Genomic DNA, 20,155 nt, shown 5'->3' on the forward strand with positions numbered 1-20,155 from the left:
ATGCGAAGGACAAATTCCTTTTGCGATTGACTTGGCCACACAATCATGTACATCAGCTGCCTGGCAAGGCAAAAGTGCCTCTTCTGAAGAACAGTGAGAAACTTTACAACAGTTATTACCAAAATATTCTTAATAAGATAATCTGTCCTCCAGCTCATTGCAGTACAGAAGAAGGGCAAGCCAGTTTCAAAGAAAACCTAAATCTCTTTTTTCAAAGTAACAGTGATAAAAAAAAATGGAAATTCTCAGTTTCGAAAGGAAAACGATATAAGTGATCTTAACACCAGCTTTAGAAATAATAAGCATTTTGGATACACTGCTTCGCTTCATTCCGTTTATATTTAAATGTGTCTTCTAGAAGAAATATTTAAATTACGTCAGTAATGTATTTCCTGCGTGCATTTTTTTATTGATACTTTGAATTATGCATATTCGATATTTATCTTTGAACTTATAATGGCGTCATCCTGTGCGACACTAACAGCAACTCCAACAGGTACACAAAATCATGTTAGTTTACAGACTTTAGACAGAATAAAATCATTTATAAGATTGCCATGGTGCTTCCGCTGCTATAGGGAAATGTAAAGCAAGCCTAACTCCTTTAGATGAATAGCGAAGGTTAAAATAGATTATGTTTTCTTGAAAATATATTACGAACTCGTTTGCAAAGTTATAAAAGCTGATTGTTACTTTCTCCGGATATTAATTCTGACTTCCAACAGAAAGTAACGGCATTCCAAGTTGAAGGTATGGAACTGAGTCCAGTTTCAGAAGAAGAAAACTAGAATAATGGAAGAGAAAGCTGCTTCGTGTGGGCTGTAGTTGACAGTTGTTAGTATAAAAGTCTATCTCTACACATTCCCTTTGATCGTAGATATTGTGAAGTGGCGCCGAGATCAAAGACTGGCCCTCAGCACTTCATGGGTGGATGGAGGGGGACAGGCAGTCTGTGTCATGTTTCAGGACGGTAGTTGAGTTTCCCCGAACACCATGTCATTAAGATATGGATATCAAAGCGGACATATTCCTGAAAATAGAAAATAAAAAGAATAGAGACAAGCAGTTTTAGATCAATACAAACTTAATTGCATACAATTAGTATATTAAATTTTAATTGTGTATTAAATATACATTTGAATATCCTCTGAGCAGCGCAAAGAGACTACTAGAATAACCGATGGGGTTCTGTCAATTATACAACAGAAACTCTCTGTTGCAGGGACAAAGAACTGGTTATCCGATTGTATCGGACAATGTCCAGAATCCATCGCGAATATGGCATACAGGTTTCAAGAACTAATTTTAGGAAGGAGTGCAGAGAAGAGCAACGAGATTAGCCGGAGGAACCAAAGGATATTTCTTTACAGAACCCCAGAGTTCAGTAAATTACAATCTCTGGAAATGAGGGAATCGCGTGGCGATTCAATTGAAATATGTAAAGCTTTAAAAGGCTGAGTAAACCAAATGATTATCGCACCGAATATACGTTGATGATATTAAGATCTTGAAGTTCCAAGAATCGCACGCTGGTATTTAAATGGTTTGCGCTACGGCCGTAAGGTTGACCTTAGTGCGCATGCATGCCAAGTGGGAACTCGCTCGACTGCTTCACTCGTGTGTCACAGCTGTTTGATTGCGTAATGTCGCAGTTTGAACAGCTTGCTAACATCTAGTTCTTAAAACGTGGGAAAAGTGCTACAGAAAGTTTATGGAGATGATGCTTTGAAGAAAACAGCAGTTTAAGAGTGGTTTAATCCTTTTAAAAACAGCGCAGTGGACGCCCTTCAACGTCACGAAATTGAAGGAGCTCTTGCAAAATGACAGGCGAATGGTGGTGTTCAGATTGCTCATGAAGTTGAATTGTCTGTAGGCTCCGTACACGCAATCCTCATGAAAGATTTAGGGATGCATCGCGTGTCTGCAAAGTTTATTGCACCTTGCTGTCAGACGATCGAATGGACTGCAGGTAAGATTGTCATTTGTTCGAAAAATCTAGCAGGATGCGAGTTTCCTAAGAAAAGTGCAAGGTGGAAATCATCCGAATGCATACAAAAATATTCCCACGGCCCAAGAAGTCTCGTGCGACAAAATCCAACATCATGCTGATCGGTTTTTTTTTTTTTTTTTTTTCATAAAATGAAGCATAGTGCTTCACCTCAGATTGTCACGTTTCCGTGAGAATCTGAGGCGAAGGTGACATCAAAAACGGAAGGATAGCTGGATCCTGCACCATGACTGCGCCCAATCACATGGTGGTAGCAGTTTTTGGCTGCGAAAAAAAAAAATCGCAGTCATGCAGCAGCCCCCCCCCCCCACTCCTCGACCTTGAACTGTCTGGCTGTTCCCTAAACTGAACGGAGTTGGAGGGGGCCCCGGTTCCACTTGACAATCAACACTATGTTCCCTAAATTGAAATGGGGCTTGGGATCGTCGTTTTAATACAATGGACCGCGTCCCTACACGCGCTAAAAAAACGCAATTTTAAGGAATGTTTCAAAGCTTGGGAAGGCCAATGGTGTTTTTGTGTAGAAGATGATTAGGTTAGTAAGAACAACTGTTTACTCAATGTACTTTTATAGTAATATTTCGGGTAAATGTACCTCGTGTCTGGAAGGCGACTAAGAGCTTTATCTACTTCATCTTTTATTACAACTGGTGCTACAGCAAAGAATTAAAGAAGCGGAAACTGCAAAAAAATTAGAGAAAGATGTTATTATCACTCAGCAATAAATATTATGAAATGTTCGCATGATCTGTCGTTGTAATATGACAGATGGTGGAAAGAATACTGATATTTCATAATTTTCGCTGCTGATAGCGATATACGGCTTAAGTTCAAAATAGAATTGCCCATAAAATTTTATTTTGAACATAATAAGCAATGCTTGTTCGTAAGTTACTACATTAGTTGGCCAAAAATTAGAAACCTTTATTCAATATATAGTAAGGCCTCTTTTTGCTACGCCCGTACACGTTGCGACACGGTTTCCACTAAGTGTCCGAGGGAGTCTAGCTCCAGATTTGACCATTCTTCCATCAGGATATTTGTTAGCTGCTCCATTGTGATCGGTAGGGAACTGAGAAGCCCAATCCCTCTTTCCAACTTGTCCCAGACATTCTCAATTGGATTCAGTAAAATCCCAGATTTAACTTCGGCTAGGGTAGATGTTGGAAAAATCATGGGAATATTCCTCGAACCATTCAGATGCAAATTTTGCACAGTGCATCGTTATGTTGAAATTCTTTCAAGACGAGAACGCAACTTTCTTCAAAGAATTTCAAACGACAACATTTAGCGTGGTGGATAATTACGTTGTCATCTTGAAAGAATCCATTACAGTCCGCTTAAAAATGAAACAATGCAGGGTTAAGTTGGTCCGGTACGGTAGAAATAGTCATTGGAGGTAACATGCCTTCTAATGGTATGAGCAGACCCAATCTTTAGGCCTACTAAGAGAACATATTCAATACCACCTCCAGCCGCTTGAGTGTTGAACTCAGACGGTCTGGATGCATGGCTTCATGAGGTTCACGCCACATTTTCACTCTACCGTTGGTACAAAAAAAGTGTAAATCGAAACTCGTCAGATCACATGATCTTTTTCCACAGTCCAGTCTTGGCATTAGTGGCACCACTCCAGTCGATCTTATGATTTTTTTACAGGAAAAAAAAAAAAAAAAGTGGCTTTCGTGCAGGCACGACTGCCAGATCCTACTCTTTAAATCCAGCCCCATAGTTTAGTTGGAAATGGATCTTTCTTTGCTTAAATTTAATTTTTTTTCAGTCATTCAGCCTGAGGTCGCCGCATCTGCTTGAGACAAGAAATTTACTGTTGTGTATGGAGGTTGTTCAGTAGCAGGATTTACATATTTGGCCGTCGCAATCAGATCGTGTTTCAAACTATGGAGTACGATATACCAAATTTCAATCCAGATACTGAAATGAACACTTCATACAATAAAAGCTCAGTAAAATGTGTAACAAAAAGAACTCGCAATAAAGAAATTAGAAAATTCCAGTCTTCATATTGAGTTCCTTAAGATTTCAATCAAGTAAGAAAGATATTTTTTCTACTCATTATTCTTTAATCTAGTTTTATGGGAAATGTATGTAAATAAAGTGAAAGAAAATCCACGTTAGTTTCTTTACTTAACTTCTCTACAATTGACAAAAAAAGTAGAACGATGTTTAACCCAAGCACAAAATAATGTGAGAAACACAGTCAGCAAACCTGTGCTAACCATCTTCCACACAATTTAAAATTTTATCTAATACATACATATATTTATTTATTTAGTTAGTGCGTACCTAGAGAGTTCATAAAGAATCCGTGTCGAGCCGCTGGATCGATGCTTTTCTAAGAAAGAAAGAAATATTAGAAAGAATAAAGCAAAATTATGGAAAGTATACAACATGATCTAGACTAGACTCTGATTTATCGACCACACATTCACTGTTGGTATCCACATTTGTATAAACTACACTAAATTCTCAAAAATACTCTGACTCGCCTCGAATACTGATAAAGTAAATCTTGCACGCAATACGCAAATTTGGAAGTAGTAAAGTACCACGAGATCTTCATAAATATCAGTAGCGACAAGTATGGATCACAGTGCCGATCTTCAGGAATCAGAAGCCAGATGATCATCCCGACAGTCGTTTTTTGCAAATATTGAAGCCGAAGGGATTGAAAACAAAACCTGTGGACCGACAAGTCGTGCTACACACTGTTCGAGTCAAGCAAGAATTTGGAAAAGGCCTTGAGAATATCGCTCAGACTATATTCGTCCCAACAATAAAGTTTTGAGAAGATATTTTAGAACGACCCCCTTCTCAAAAGTATGTCGCTTCCAATAATGTGGACAGACCACTGTTCATAGGACCTTGCACAATCTTATGACCGCGTACGAATTGCAATTTGACTTTTCCGAACTACCTACATTTTAGCAGTTTAAGTTTAAGTGAAGGGATCGTTTATGTACCACCACATAACTCTGCAAACCACAAAGCTAGGTTTATAGACATGTGGTTTCAAGTGAATAACATTGCAGAATAGGGCCGCCTGTGCCAGAACCATGACTCGAAGCTCGTGGAATATATTTGTCTAAGGGACATGAGATTCTGGTTCCGTCCACTTTTGTGTGAGAAACTTTTATTAAAGAACTTTCAAAAGGTAGATGAAAAATGTACCCTCTGGAAGTTAAGTTTGTTGAAATAACGACCGATAGCTCCTGTGCCATGCCCATTTCATGAGCACTTTTACTTTCTTTCATCAATGCATTTCGGTGAAATATTTCTAATCTAAGTTTTCTGACTCATTCATTCACTCTCAGTTTTATACTGTTCGTTTATATTACATGAAGCCAAACTTACTTTTCATTCTCTTCCACAGAGTTCTGCTTTTCGGTTTCTGAGTCTAAACTCCCGCTGCTGTGTTCACCAACTGCCTGTGACCTCTGAAACGATGACTGACGAGTAGTTTTAGCACCAGAGTCTGGTTTGCTTCTGCTCTTTCCTATTGGTAAGGTAGGTTTTTTGCTGATATCATCAAGTGTGTGTTCGGACCAGCCTTGACGCTGACGACCATCTTGGCTAGTTCCTGGACGGCTCAGATCATCCATTTCGGTGTGTTCTTTGATGTCACTTTCTGTAAGCTCGGAATGGTTTTTGGTGCTGCTTCGTGAAGCGCCTTCTTGGCTTCCGTAGGAACTAGCATCGGCATCTTTTAATGACTCAGCAAGATCCTGCAGGTTGATTGTTTCCAGGCCAAGAGTGGAAGGCGATCGCGATGCCATCTGAAGGGTAGATATAGATTTTCGGTCATCGTCTTTATAAGGCTCGCGGTCATCTTCAGTGCCAGGGTCGAGGAACTCGATTCCGTTGTCCCCTTCACTTCCAGACGTACTGGAGCCAAATTTTCCACGTTTCGTTTTCTTAAGATCGGAAGATGACTTTGACTCAGATTTTTTTTTATCTTTACTTTTCGGCGAATCTGCAGAAAATAACAGAATGTAAATTACGTGACTAGCCGATATACATTTTTCTACATTTAGCATAAAGTAAAGCGATTAAATTCTGACACTGAAAACTGTAGTCACTTTTGTTTTAGAGGCAGAATAATATGAAAATATAATTTCATGATATTTTCAAATTCACTGAAATCACTCTTTCTCCTTATCATCGATTTTTAATGGCTGACTTTCCTTCTTATACAGTACTGTTAATTAAAGTGATTGATTGGTTGGTTGTAGGCGCAGCGACTCAGGCCATGTTATATATAATATGTTTGTAAATTGCGTGTTTGCTGTTTTCTGGAAGAAAAATCCAAATTTTCGAGAGAAACCATGCTATCCTCGCATGAAACCAACTAACTCGGCCACATTGTGAAAAAGACCCATAAAAATTGCTCGCGTCATTTGATGGGGTTGGAACTCAGGTCTTTTCCACCCTGTGTGGGGAAGACGATGATTATACTAACTGTACTACCCACGAGGGCAGGCGCAGCAGTGCGTAGCACACGCTTCTTGATTAGACCGGGGTTAGAGCCCGTGACCACCAAATACGGAGGATGCGGAAAGGTCAGGTAATGACCACCGCATATCCCGGAGCAATATGGCCTAAGTTGCTAATGCTACTAAAAACCAAACAAACAACAAAACAACCACGAGGGCAATGTATAAGCACTAAATGAGAATTAATTATGATTTGCGGAGTTCATAATACCCTGGAGTCTTCATTCCGTTACTCGCATTTCGGGTCCTTAACGTATAGTACTACCACCATAATGAGACAAAAGAGTATCCACGAACCAAAACATTTTTATTGCGCTTTAAATTATCTAAATGCCCATTCTGGATGTTGCACTAGTTATGCAACGACAGTTGTAAGTGGAATGCCCCCACATCCTATGGGGGCATTCAAATCTCAGCTGAAATAATTTCAGAATTTCTACACTTAGGCCAAGCCTTCGAATGTTTATAACAACAGTGGCGCCACAGGTATGAGACATTTGATTTTAATTTTACTAAAAAAAAATAGTTTAATTACGCAGGCGCCAATGCACCTTTAGAATTCAGCCTTCCGCAAATATAGTAATTATACTGTATCATGTTTGTGACAGAAATCAATGAATAGAAGACATGGTACCTGAAGCAAAAAGCCATAGTACTGTGCTTCCAGTTAGCTGATCAGTGTATTTTTTTTTTTTTTTTTTTTTTTTTTTTTTGTTGTTAAATTCAACTAACTCGAATTATCTTCGCTGGTGACCTAAACATGAGAGGTAATGGACAATAGAAGTACTTATCGAACTCTGGCACCATATGTGCGTTGAAGGATGAGAAAACAAAAGATGCTAGATTGATGTATTTGAATTTCTATAGATTGTAATTTCCAGAAAATGCATATGAAGGAAGGTTGTTGTAAAAAACAGAAGTAATAGGTTATTATTTTTGTAATAAAGAAGGGTGCCTATGGAAATATCCGCAGAAAAGGCAACAGATTTAACTGTGCGTAGGGAGAGATGCGAGGGAACATAAATTAATTCGACTACTTTGTTTTGATTGAATCTGGCTAGTAGTTTAAGAGAAGTCTTAGTTGTGGGGGGACATCGTCTCAGATGTAGAACAATATTTCATGGTAAAGCACACTATGATTTGCTTTTTAACATGGAGCACTGTTGCGTTGGGGGTAAATAAGGGTTGTTTCCACAATGTAGAGCAAATAGAATTATCCAGAACACCAATGTAGGACGGCACATTCATTGATCTATGCATTACGACCTCTCTGGGCCTAGTTCAAAGTACGAATTCCCTCTCTCCACAAATTGTTGCTAGGACAGCTCGTGGGATTCTGTGAATGGTATACAGGAATTTTTCTAGCAGGAACTAAGAGGTGATTATTTCGTTGTATAAGGAAATGGTTGGGCCGCACACGAGTACTGCATACCTCATTTGAGGAAAGATGTGGATCTGTTGGAACAGGCGCAAAGAAGAGCAACAAGATTGGTTAGAAACACAAAAGTACCTTACCAGGAAAGACTACTTCTAAAAATTGCAGTGTCCGAAAACTAGGCACCTTCGAGAGACCTGAACGAAGTGTTTAAAGATTAAATAAACTGAATGGGATAAGTAAACTAAATGCTGATGTATCCTTACTCTTTCTCGGATGAAGCACGTTAAGCCGCCGTAGGTAGCCGAGTGGCCAAGTTAGAGTACACAAACTTTGAGCGACCGTGATTCAAGCACCCAGTAACTACTAAATAGTAATGATTTTGTATCTCTCTATCTTTTGAACTCCTCTCACAATATGTCCCGGAGTATAAACAGTTTATAAGGTGGCATAAATTCAAACTGAAAAAGAATGATTACAGAATAGATATGTGAAAATTTGCTTTCACAAAGTTATTGATTGTTAAAACAAACTTCCATCTTGTGATGTGGAAGTGAATAGTTTCAACAAATTTAAGAACGGACTAGAGAAGCTGTTAGAAGGAATGGACAGGCGAGTTTTTTATTTTTTGCTGATGATATATAAGCTCACCTCCATGCATCATTTTCCAATTAATAATACTACCTTCATAGTTGGGACAACACATGCAGGTATTACCCGTTCTCCGAGTACTTCCAAACAACCCAAATTCGAACGCGTTAATGTAACTGGAGGAACGTACAGCACGACTGGTCGCTCCACACAACTGACTTCAAGTGATCCGGGTTCGATGTATATTTGTTTTTTGTAATGAGGGTTAGTGGACCGCATCAAATCCATGATATGCAACTCTTTACGTTCCGTGAAAACACTTACAGTTTCCTTGGTTCTATGTTGTTATATGGGAGAAATGTTTTTGCATGCTATTGGGCTAAGTGTCATTCCTGGACGTCTATTTCTTCAACATATATTGTTTTTTTTTTACGTGGGTTGTTTAATTTCTGAGAATGCACAGTCATTTCTCATACATGAGATCCAACTCCCATTTCCCTCTGAAATTCTGTTAACTCGTTCTGCGTGCATGTTCTAAATGAATTCCGAACTATTTTGGCCTGTAAAGATGACCAGCGATCATCTTTACAGGCCAAAACATTTTTATATTTCGTAGTCACAGAAAATTTAATGCAATAAAGGAGCTTGCCACGGTAGGGCAGTGCAGTTATTGAAAACTAGAGATTTTATTATTAAAAATTAATGCTGAATTTCTATTTGTCCCGTCGTAATGAAATTTTGGGTGGGTCAAGTGATCTTTTTAAAAGACTAAAATATAAAAGTTCATGAAAAGTTATTCAGTGGAAGGAGAAATGGTGAATACAATCATACGTATTTGCACCTTAAAAAAAACTACCACTTCAATATGCGCGGTGTTTGAACTGATAACATCTCGAATACATTAATTTCACAACAAAAAAACCTAATCATCTCAGTTTTGTTTTCTTTTCTTTTCTTTTTTCTTCCTAAAAATTTAAACAAACAGTCAGTTTCTCACATTAAAGTGATAATTTTTCAAATTTTTAAAACAACCCATAAATTATTGTAACAACTTGTAAAAAACTATCAATTCAATAACATAATCTGGAAAACCGGTTGTCCAGTAACAAAACTTAATAAAAATTAAATAATTTAGATAGGGAAAATAAGACAGCAAATACAGGCTCCTGAATTGGGTCCCACAGCTGTTGACTGTAGCAAAGCACAATTAACATATGTATATGTTAATGGTGTTAATAATTTATAATCATAAATTATTATGATTATAGAATCGACTACGACTGACTTCAAGTTTCGGTATTAACTTTTAAACTTTTTACCTTAAGATTCACATGGATTACTTAACAACGTAAAAATACATAAAATATCAAAACGTAAGAACAAAGAATAAATTATACATTTTTGGAAATGTTAACTGCAAAGAGGATAAATTGAAATCAAACTTTTGGATGATGTTATTCCTCCAATAGTTTCGCGATGTGTAATATGAGAATAAACCAACTCTACATTAAGTGCTTGTAAGGAGTAATCTGCGACCTGAGGAAAGTAGAATATTAACTACTGCCTAAAAAACTGTTTCTTCTCCATTAATTAAAAATAACAGCACTTTACCTTTGCTTCCCTTTTCTGATATCTGGCTAATAGTTATGACGGGGAGTTCTCCGCTTCCTGTTGAGCTATCTCGTCTCGATCTTCGCTTCTTTTCTAAACTTTCTCCTTTCCTTAACATCTCCACAGACTTCGGTAATGGTTTTTGAGTTCTATCATATGGAAAGAAAGAGAGAGAGAGAGATTTAGTTACACATAAAAACAAAAATTGCTTCTGAAATGTTCTGGTCCGCGAACTACTTTGCAATCAAAAGATTCCGTTAACCAATTACACAACCCGCTTCTGCTACCGGTAACTTGGACGAGTTTCATTTCGGACAGTCCGCGGATCTCTAATAAACCGCAGCTAATAGACCACTGAATCGGGAGAAAAGACTCGTTTTTATTGGCTTCTGGTGAATCCTCCTTGACAGTGGAGTGTCATATACTTGGCACTCGTTTGGAAAGAAAGCTGTAGTAACGAATGGGCCTGGAGTACTGGGGTCCATAGTTTAATATACGTAAGTTAGTTATAAACCAGTTATACAACTGTGGTTTATCCACAGTTATAAAACTGTGGATAACCCATCTCCACCGTGAAATCAAGAGCGCTGACTACAACAAGTCCAGACTGTTACAACATCTACAAGGTAAGGTCTCGCCTATCGTATTTACGAACCTTATACATACCATCTGCCATCGGGCTAATCAGATCTCTGATACCTACCGTTTACGCCAACAACGCAAATTCATAAACTTAAGCATAGAAGCTAACTCCTTAAAGGCGAACACACGTTCAAATGACACAACTTTCTTCGTCTTGAATCTAAGCAGCAAACAACTATCTAGCGAGCAGCTGAATGTTTTATCCAACGGCATGAAATTCGCCGCTATACCATCCAAACCTCCATTCACACAGCTCGCTATGGGTATAGAAGCCAATATTACCAACCTTCCCGAAGAAACTGCCAACGAGATCCGTTTCAGGACTGCCGCAATCCTCCGCAGCACTCGAAAAACTTACTCAAACCTTAACCATCGTCAGCGTGCCGCCTTATCATCTATAAGAAAAGACAACTCCATCGTCGTACTTCCTGCGGATAAAGGGCGCCGGACCGTTGTGTTGGACCGATCAACCTACCGAGAGAAAGCCCTGACCCTACTACTAGACCCAAACGTATATGAACCTCTATCTGATCCACCCATTAAGGTCTTGAAACGTCTAGAGACACATGTCAATAAACTCGTCCACACATGGTTTAAAGATAAGAAGATCTCGACCACAACTCAGCGTCTTCTACGTGCTACTGGCTGCCAACTACCGCAATTCTATGGATTACCAAAGGTCCACAAACCGGTATTCCCCTCAGACCTATAGTGTCGTGCTGCAGTGCCCCAACGTATGAACTGTCCAAACATATCGCGCGCCTCCTCTCACCTCTTATAGGTAATACATCGCACACCGTTAAAAATAGCAGTGAATTCATCCACCTCATTAAGGACCTTTCAATCCCTGACAACACTGTCATGGCATCATTTGATGTGGTTTCTTTATTCACTTCAATTCCCGTCCAACAGGCCGTGCACTGCGCCAGAAGGCTCCTCGAGAACGACTTAAGCCTCCAATCCAGGACATCACTATCCACTGATGACATCTGTACCGCCCTCAACCTATGCTTATCAAGCAGCATCTTCACTTTTGAGGATTCACTCTACCAGCAGGTACATGGCACTGCTATGGGTGCCCCTGTCAGTTCCGTAGTAGCCAACATTGCCATGGAAGATCTGGAGGAGCAGATACACCAGAACCCACCTACACCTATTACAACATGGTGTAGATACGTTGACGATATTTTTACCGTAATACCACGTGGTTCTGAAACTGCACTGCTGGAATACCTCAACTCCCTATCTAATTTCATCAAGTTTACCATAGAATCAGAGATGAACGGTACGCTCCCGTTCCTGGACGTCCTAGTGCATCGCGTAGGCCCACATCTAGAGACCTCAGTATACCGCAAACCCATGTGGTGCGGTCAATTCACTAACTGCAGGTCCGGCCACGCACCAAGCCATCTCAATAGCACTGCCCGCACCCTATTCTCCAGGGCTTGGAGCCATTCCAGCACCGACACAATTAGGCGTAACGAGATCTCCCGTGTGAAGGCGGACCTTACCAAATGTGGTTATCCATCCCATGTACTAAGCAGATGCCTATTACAGGCAGAAGAACTCACATCCAACATAAGACCACCGAACCAAGTCGGTATATCGTCCGCCTACATTCCCTATTATCCAGGCGTGTCAGGACGGATCTCGAAGGTCCTTAGAAGTTACAACATCAAATGTGTGCAATTACCCTGCAGGAACCTACGTTCACTTGTCTCCAGCGTGAAGACCCCTGTCACACCTGTCTTACGCAGCAATGTGGTATATCGCATCACCTGTAGAGACTGTAACAGTTGATACATAGGAGAAACATCAAGACGTCTCCAGGGTCGCCTCACGGAACACGACAGAGCAATCCGGCTTGCCGAAACTGACCAGTCCGCGGTCGCGGAACATTTTTGGGCCACCAACCACGATCTTGACCCCAAACGCGACTTTGAAATAGTAGACCACTCACGACACTTTCGCCACCGCCTATGGCTAGAATCACTCAACATAGTAAACAATCCAAAGGCATTAAATCGCCAGAAAGGCATACGTCTACATCCCATCCTAGAGACAACCGTTTTATTGATGGATGATCAGTGGCGTAGAAAGCAGCACGTCCGCGCAACAACAATGACGCATGATTAACGTTCCTCACTCAGCTCGTTGTATTGTATTTAATTTGTCAGTTGACAAAGGGACACGCGTCCCGAAAGCTACTGATTTTTGTTAATCTATTTGTATAACTGGTTTATAACTAACTTACGTATATTAAAGAAAGCTCTGTTCAAATCCATTCTTTGATTGGAGGTAATTGGAATCCTGTTGTCAACCCATTCTTCATATTTATTCTTCTCTTTTATTATTTATTTTTTTTTCATGTATGGATATCTCTAATGGTAAGAATTCTTATGTACAAATATACATATACTGGGTTTGACTCCACCCCCAGCCGATGTTGAAAAATACTTCCAATTGAGAACTTTAAATGTGCGAGTCAATCGACAGGACGAGAGTTGCACTCCTTTTCCTCCCAGAATCTCTAATCGCTTGTCTTTCACCAGCCATGTTTTATCAATACATTGCGAGAAGGTTTGCATGATTAGTTTGCTGGTTTGTAGGAAGTATCATGTGCGTGTTTAACACCACGCACATGATACTTCCTAGAAGATTTCTCATGAAAATGAAGCAGAAAAAAAAAAGAACTAGAACAATAAAAATGGTAAAACAGGGCAGTTGTTCAAGGGGGAAGACAGTCCATACTTGAAGAACATTCGAAAACTATTAATGTAGTGCAGAAAAAACAGTTGTAAAAAGTAGCTTTATTAGGAGATATCATGTATAGCAAGGAAGCCACAGGCTTTTGCTGCACCGGCAAAAAAAATGTAAACAAGAAAATACAAATTATGCAGTTCCCTCCTTATATAGGTTAGTATCCAGTTGACCTTTGAATTTTTTCAAACTGTCAGTCTCAACTACCTGCGGAGGCAACAACTGTGATGATTAATTGTACAAGTTGGTTGAAGCGACATGCGATTTTAGTTTTGTGGTAGCCTTGAAATGTATTTAAATATTCTAAATGGCTTAAGAGGAAGAAACCTTTTTTTCTCTCATCTTTTCATCATATAAATTTTCCTCCATAGGAAGTTGTATTTATCTTCTTTAAGATGTCTTTTCGCTGTTGCAAAGACATACAGAGATCTCTGAATAATGAAAGTGTGCCATATTTTAGAAATCTACTTCGCGCCCCTGCTAGTAGAAACAAGTTAAGTAGTGTGCACATTGCCTTACATCTCGGGAATGAGACTTTTTGTTAAATTATATTATTCGAATTACTTTTAATTATTTACTGACTCAACAGGTTTCTTACTATTCAGCTATACTAAGTTCCGTAGATAATATTAACGTGTTAGACAACTAAGCATATGGCATGCAGTTTGCGGGTTATGCATCAGTTTCCACAGTAAAATATTTTACACCTCGAGTGCTAAGGCATTCGAGCTGTAACTTAAAATGAAATTTTATAATTACTCTCTGCAATAATAACCGCCAAGCGGTGATGGTTACTATTGCAGAGGAATAATTAACATAATTTCAGTCATAATTCGATTTTCATATGCATCTCTATGGCAAACAGCCGTGTTTAAAAATCATCTCCCAGAAGCAGTTATCAATTGGTCAACCAAATACTCCCGAGCACTGTAGGAAAACAACATTAACCTGTGACCACCATAAGTCAAAAAGAAACAATTTACTTCTTAAAACCAAAATTTTTTTCTAAAATTATGTGCTTTTGAAAATTCATATTATCTGGCTTCCATCTGCGAAAGGTGTTATTCTCATCTTCACTGTCTTAATCTACCTGTTTTTGTTTTGAAAGATAATTTATTCTTCACCGGGATAAATTACCTTTACTTGGAGATTCGCTGTTCTGTTCGTCAGAAAACACAGTTACAATAATGCCACGTTTCCTTATGCCCATCCGTTGTAGTAAACAAATCTTCCAAACTTCTAAATCACTCTCTCACCATACACTCCTCTAAATAAATAAGCAAAACAGCTTTAGAAAGTTAATTTATATCCAGATAAGCTATGATGATACTAATGCAGCTGAAAATTTAAAATGAACATTGTCGCTACTTACTGCTTTTTCTTCTGTTCTTTCGACTGTGATGAATCATCTTGATCCTCCAACTTCTCATCTACTCGCCCTTCCTCTGACGTCACGTCGTACTGCACAACCTTCTTATCTGTATTAGAAGGGATAAAATTATTTGGAAATAATATGAAACTAAATAAAAATCATTTAAAAAGTAGATAAAATATTCCCAATCAGCATTTTGATATTTCTGTACAATCCACCCAGAATGGATATCGCAAAATATTTAATCGCAACTTAATTTAATCAGTCAATGGTAACCTTTGGTTTTCGTGTACGACTGGATAGGTGCAAGAACATAATTTATGTCAGCATTAAAAGAGGACATTTCATTTGAAATAGTAATCAAACGAATTTGTAACTTTTCTTTTATATCCAAGCAAAAGAAGAAGAAAAAGGCATTATCGTATATAAGGTATCAATGCTTTTTTGATGAAATGAAGAGAAGAACATGTGGAAAATATCTTATACAATTATAAGAAAATATAGAATGGATTATATATAAAGATTTCGGAAGAATGCACTTAAATTTTCAGAACTGAATCTAACTATTGGCTCAAACGGTACGTTCGCAGAGAGAGAGATGGTAGAACAGCGCGTCCAGCCTCTCTTTAGGCTATAAGCCAAAAGAGGTAAACTACCGAAAGTCGCGGGCGGAAAGTCCAGTTTCTTACCGTTAATTATGCATTTTTTTTGTTAAAATAGAATTTATTTTTTTGTTATCTACATTGAAAACCGATTTTTCAAGTCAGTGTGAAACGGTATTTCGTAAAAAGCTAATTTTAAACTCGGGGGATGCATAACACTTGAAGCCTGGACCTCTCCGTGGGAGAAGATTTTAAGGTTAGCAATTATATTCGACACTTCTTTCAAGGTGGAAAGTAATGACACTGAAGTCCTGAACAATGGCATTTAATAATTTGCAAGATGGATTCTACGATTTCGGATATTCTCTCTTTTGAATGGTTGCTGGGATAAAGTTAGAAGATAAGTTGGTCAATCTTGATTAAAGCAGTTACTAATAATAGATTTCAAAACAAAGAGCAAGAAATCTCTTTTAACAGTAAGAGGGGAATCATCTTTAGCGATGCCTCCTCTACTCAGCTGAGGGAGAGATTCTCTAACCAAAATTTCATTTTGTTGAGAGACAAATTCTTTTTTTTAATAATAATATAAATTCGCCAATGCAGCTTTCCACTGAATGCGAATTTTGGAATTTCTAGATAGGGTGAATCATCCTACATTGCTCAGACTTCTGTAGAAGCTGTAACATCCAGGATTTTCAAATAAAGAGACGACTCAAAAATATATACAATGTATTTTATGTGCAACGAAAATTTAAATCATTGATATTGCGTATATTAATATTACATCAAGTATTTATTTTCCACCTGAAATGCAGTTAAAAGATGGTGTTTTAACAGATCCATGAGTTAGACCGTAATGCAAAATGACGCACACTCGCTTGACTTTCGAGAGCAAGGTAAAGCAGTTTTTAAATTTGTACCCAGCAGACGAACCAAGAGAAACCTTCTCCTCACTGCTGATCATCATCAACGACGAATGCTGTGGTGTGAACAAACACTAGTTGGACCCTGGAGGACTGGAAATGAGTGTGCTGGTTGGACGTGCCCAAATATACCTGGTGTAACGCCAGCAAGGCCATCGTACATGGTGCCTACTATCAGGCAGGTAGCGAGGGTTGCAAAAATATTCCACATTAATACGTGGCATGTTTGCTGGCAAGAACTAGAACCCTTGGTACCTATGAACTAACGTTTCACTGGTGAAATCAATGGGGAGCTATGTGAACTCTGCCATGTTCCATTTTTTCCTGGATAGAAACGAATCTTCCTTTATGATAATACACAGTATCATCGAGGAACACAGTGAAAATATCACCCATGTTGCTTGGTCTCCATATTCGCCAGTGTTAATCTAGTTGAAAAATTGTAGGATGTTTTGGAATGGAAAGTGAAGCGTGTGGATATGCAACTGTCATCTATTCCGACACTGTGGAAAGCCTTGCATGCAGCATCGCTGCAGATCCCTTTCAACGTCTTTAAGTATCTAGTGGAGTCGATGCCTAGGCAAATTGCGGCTGATAGCTTGAAGAAATTCAAAGGTCAGCTGCATAATTATCTACGGGGGGAGGGACATATATACACTGCTCATACTAAATGTAGCTTTTGTTAATAGCGAAGATTTCTCTTACGACAAACAGCTATGCACTTAATCATCAAATTCCCGAAAAACATCACGACCGAGTTATAATAAAGTATTTAAGCAATAAATATGCTGAATTATTAGAGATTATACTGAATGTAATATATATATGAAAAACAGTTTCATTATAGGTATTGTCCATTATTGGAGAATTCTCCTAATTTTATTCTTTCGCATTAACAGAAATGCCTCTTCGTAAGTTAAGAGGTTGTTTCAAATTATATGAATGAGAAAGGGCTATAAACATTAAGAATTCGAACAACGTGCTTGAACATCTGTTTGTACATAAATGCACACATAGATTCACCAGACACCAGCTCGTGCAACTATAAAATGGAGCCACTTACAACCACCACCCGTCTCTGATGTTGAACCGTTGTTGGAGCCATCTCGATCCTCGTCGCCACTCACATGATTCCAGGAGCGGAATTTGTTTGGAAGGATGGGCAGGACTTTTCTGGCCGATGTCCACTTGCCGGTGGAAGGACCGTCAGTGTTATCTCCTTCACTGGATTGGCCTAGAGACATAACAGTTTTGTACTTTCATACCAATGTAATATTAATGAGCCATGTCAGTTGGACGCCACGACAGACAGGAGAAAAGCTGGACACACTAACACAGACAATACAAGCAACAAGAATGGCAGCTTTCGTGCACGGAGAAGTGAACAAAAGAGTAGATAATTAGGACATGAAGTAATCAGAATGCACAATTTTGGGTTACGAAAACATCACAAATAAATGGACAGTAGCCAGCAGTTAGTCCAAAGTAGTTCGATAGCTAGTTCTAAACATGCATTATGATATTAACAGTCTCTTATAATAAAATGATCTTCAAAGATGTGATCTGGACGAGAGATCTGCAAAATTTGGGATAATTACTCATGTAGAGTTAATTTGGCCCGGCTTTCATATTGCAGTGTCTGTTTACTTGTGAGTAACCCTCTTTTGTGCAAACCCTTGAAACAGCAAAGCAATACAAACATAACAAATTTCTCGTTTAATTTTTAGCAGTAAAAGCGTTAAAATAATATTTAATGATTTATGAAATTCTATATCAGTATGTACCACATTCCAATCATCGAATAGGTGAACAGCTAATAAAAGCACAATCAATAAAGCGACGATTGTTACAAATGAACTTAAGATTACAAATACGAGATAAAGACAGGATCATTATGTTATAGTTTTTTTTTTAATACTCCTTTCTTTTATGTAGGCACTCCTATGATGGGTGTCAACAGAAACGATTAATGGAGCTGTTTCAGGGCTTATTTCGAGATTATCCAGTGCTAAAACGTGGGTATATCATTTTGACCCAGAAATGTTTCTCAACACTGTTCGGAAACATACGCCAGTCTCTACTTCCAAAGATATTTTGTGTCACCGTATTTGCAGGAAATATCATGACCACAGTAGCTTGGGATGTTGATGAAGTTTTATTCGTGATTTCTTCGCGAAAGGAAATTGAGAATCGCAGCTTGGCATTTGACGGATCCTCTCTCAAGGAAATTTAAAATATGGTTAACTCTGTTTTTGTGGAAATCAAGAAGGCGATGACAGACAGTGTCTCCGGTAAATGTCATATCCTGGAACGACATATAGTGGAAAATAATATTCCATCATAACTAAGAAGGCTAGGAAATCACATCTTTTGAGTTGGCAAAATCTAGCACAGAGAGCTAGAAAACCAACATTCAATAATCGTTCAAGATAATAAAATTAGATACTTAAGAATTTTAGTATAAGAGATGAGAATCTTGAAATTCAGAATCGATAAGCGATTTGGTGTTTTAAATACGAAAGCTGTGCGCTTAAGTACTCCCTTAACTGAATTTGTAAATTCTCACTGATATAAGATTGATATCTACCTAGCAGAAGAGCATCGGTTATGAAAGAAGATTAAGTGTGTTTGGAAATCATAGCTGAACATATGAGTATTCTATTATATTCAATCTAAAATTATGTTTTCATGAAATTGTTTATCGACTTCATCGCTCCATTCTTAAAAAAATCGTTATGCATACGACATACTGTGGAATATGTGGATTAAATTCAGAATGACCAATCTTTACGCTTACCTTCCTTAGCTTTTGTGGCTTCATCTTTTTCTTTCTGTTTATCTTCATTCTTCTCCTGCGAATACAAATAACACATAATTTAGTAACAAAGAAGGAGTTTCATTAAAAAATTCATCCAAACAGAAATGTGGCTAAATTTATTACCTTTCAAAGTTTCACAGCGTTTATATTTATCATTTCACTACTACAGTATTACGTCCCTTACTAAAAAGGCATACAAGTACATTAGGTACAACCTGATAGTTTCTTTTAATTTTTTTTTTTCCTGTGGAGGGCATTGCATCCTGCTTTAAGACATTTTTACTTATTTGTAAAGTTATATACATGACGAAGTTTTAATGAATTAATTATAAGAGGATATCGTGGAAAAAGCTTTTGTTATTTAATGATTTAATTAAGCAAACCTCTACTGTTCTTTGATTAACTATTAAAGGATCCCACTTACTCTTCTGAGCTGCATCTTCAGATCATTGTTAGACTCACGCAAAGATCCAGTCATGGAGACGAGGTAGTAAATAATCAAGCTACGAGAAAAAAAAAAGATTAAATTCAGGAATACGTCATATGAAAATCATTAATAAAACATAGCACGCTAACCTTCTGAAATAAAGTACTACTGCATACCCTTCAACAACTGTATAGCCAGATTTTTCCAAAAAAATTTGAATAGCTAGCTTCTAAACCTAAATTAACTTATATTGTAGTTGGATTATAGCATGTTTTCGAGGAATGGTGGTGTTCCACTTACATTAAAAGCAGCAGCAAGGGTATCACCACTGCTGGAGACGTTAGGTATTCCACGATGTTATTCATCCACGCAGGAAGTGACTCTTCAATGTAACTTGTAAAGACCTTGTATATACGCTCAGAGCCACTACAAGAAACAAAAAAGTTACAATTTTAATTTCTCAATAAAGATTTAACAAAAGAATTCACACCATAGATAATACTGTTTGTATAGGA

The 20,155-nt window shown here is 38.1% G+C and overlaps 1 protein-coding gene across 1 annotated transcript in view; it reads right to left on the reverse strand.

Annotated features, from left to right (window-relative positions):
- Nucleotides 1–384: 384 nt before the first annotated feature.
- Nucleotides 385–20,155, reverse strand: part of LOC150089569 (transmembrane channel-like protein) — a 123,624-nt gene continuing 103,853 nt past the window's right edge. The window contains exons 18-26 of the mRNA XM_090389548.1: nucleotides 19,941–20,066; nucleotides 19,638–19,716; nucleotides 19,193–19,247; nucleotides 17,459–17,629; nucleotides 14,871–14,976; nucleotides 10,097–10,245; nucleotides 5,381–5,999; nucleotides 4,313–4,361; nucleotides 385–1,030 (exon numbers count right to left, since the gene is read on the reverse strand). Of these exons, the coding sequence (XP_090245674.1) occupies nucleotides 4,322–4,361; nucleotides 5,381–5,999; nucleotides 10,097–10,245; nucleotides 14,871–14,976; nucleotides 17,459–17,629; nucleotides 19,193–19,247; nucleotides 19,638–19,716; nucleotides 19,941–20,066 (1,345 nt within the window). The 3' untranslated portion in view covers nucleotides 385–1,030; nucleotides 4,313–4,321. The remainder of the gene's footprint in view (nucleotides 1,031–4,312; nucleotides 4,362–5,380; nucleotides 6,000–10,096; nucleotides 10,246–14,870; nucleotides 14,977–17,458; nucleotides 17,630–19,192; nucleotides 19,248–19,637; nucleotides 19,717–19,940; nucleotides 20,067–20,155) is intronic.

The sequence above is a fragment of the Mastigoproctus giganteus genome, chromosome 2 (assembly GCF_048544385.1).
Source record: "Mastigoproctus giganteus isolate SK-2022 chromosome 2, ASM4854438v1, whole genome shotgun sequence".
Lineage (NCBI taxonomy): Eukaryota > Metazoa > Arthropoda > Arachnida > Uropygi > Thelyphonidae > Mastigoproctus > Mastigoproctus giganteus.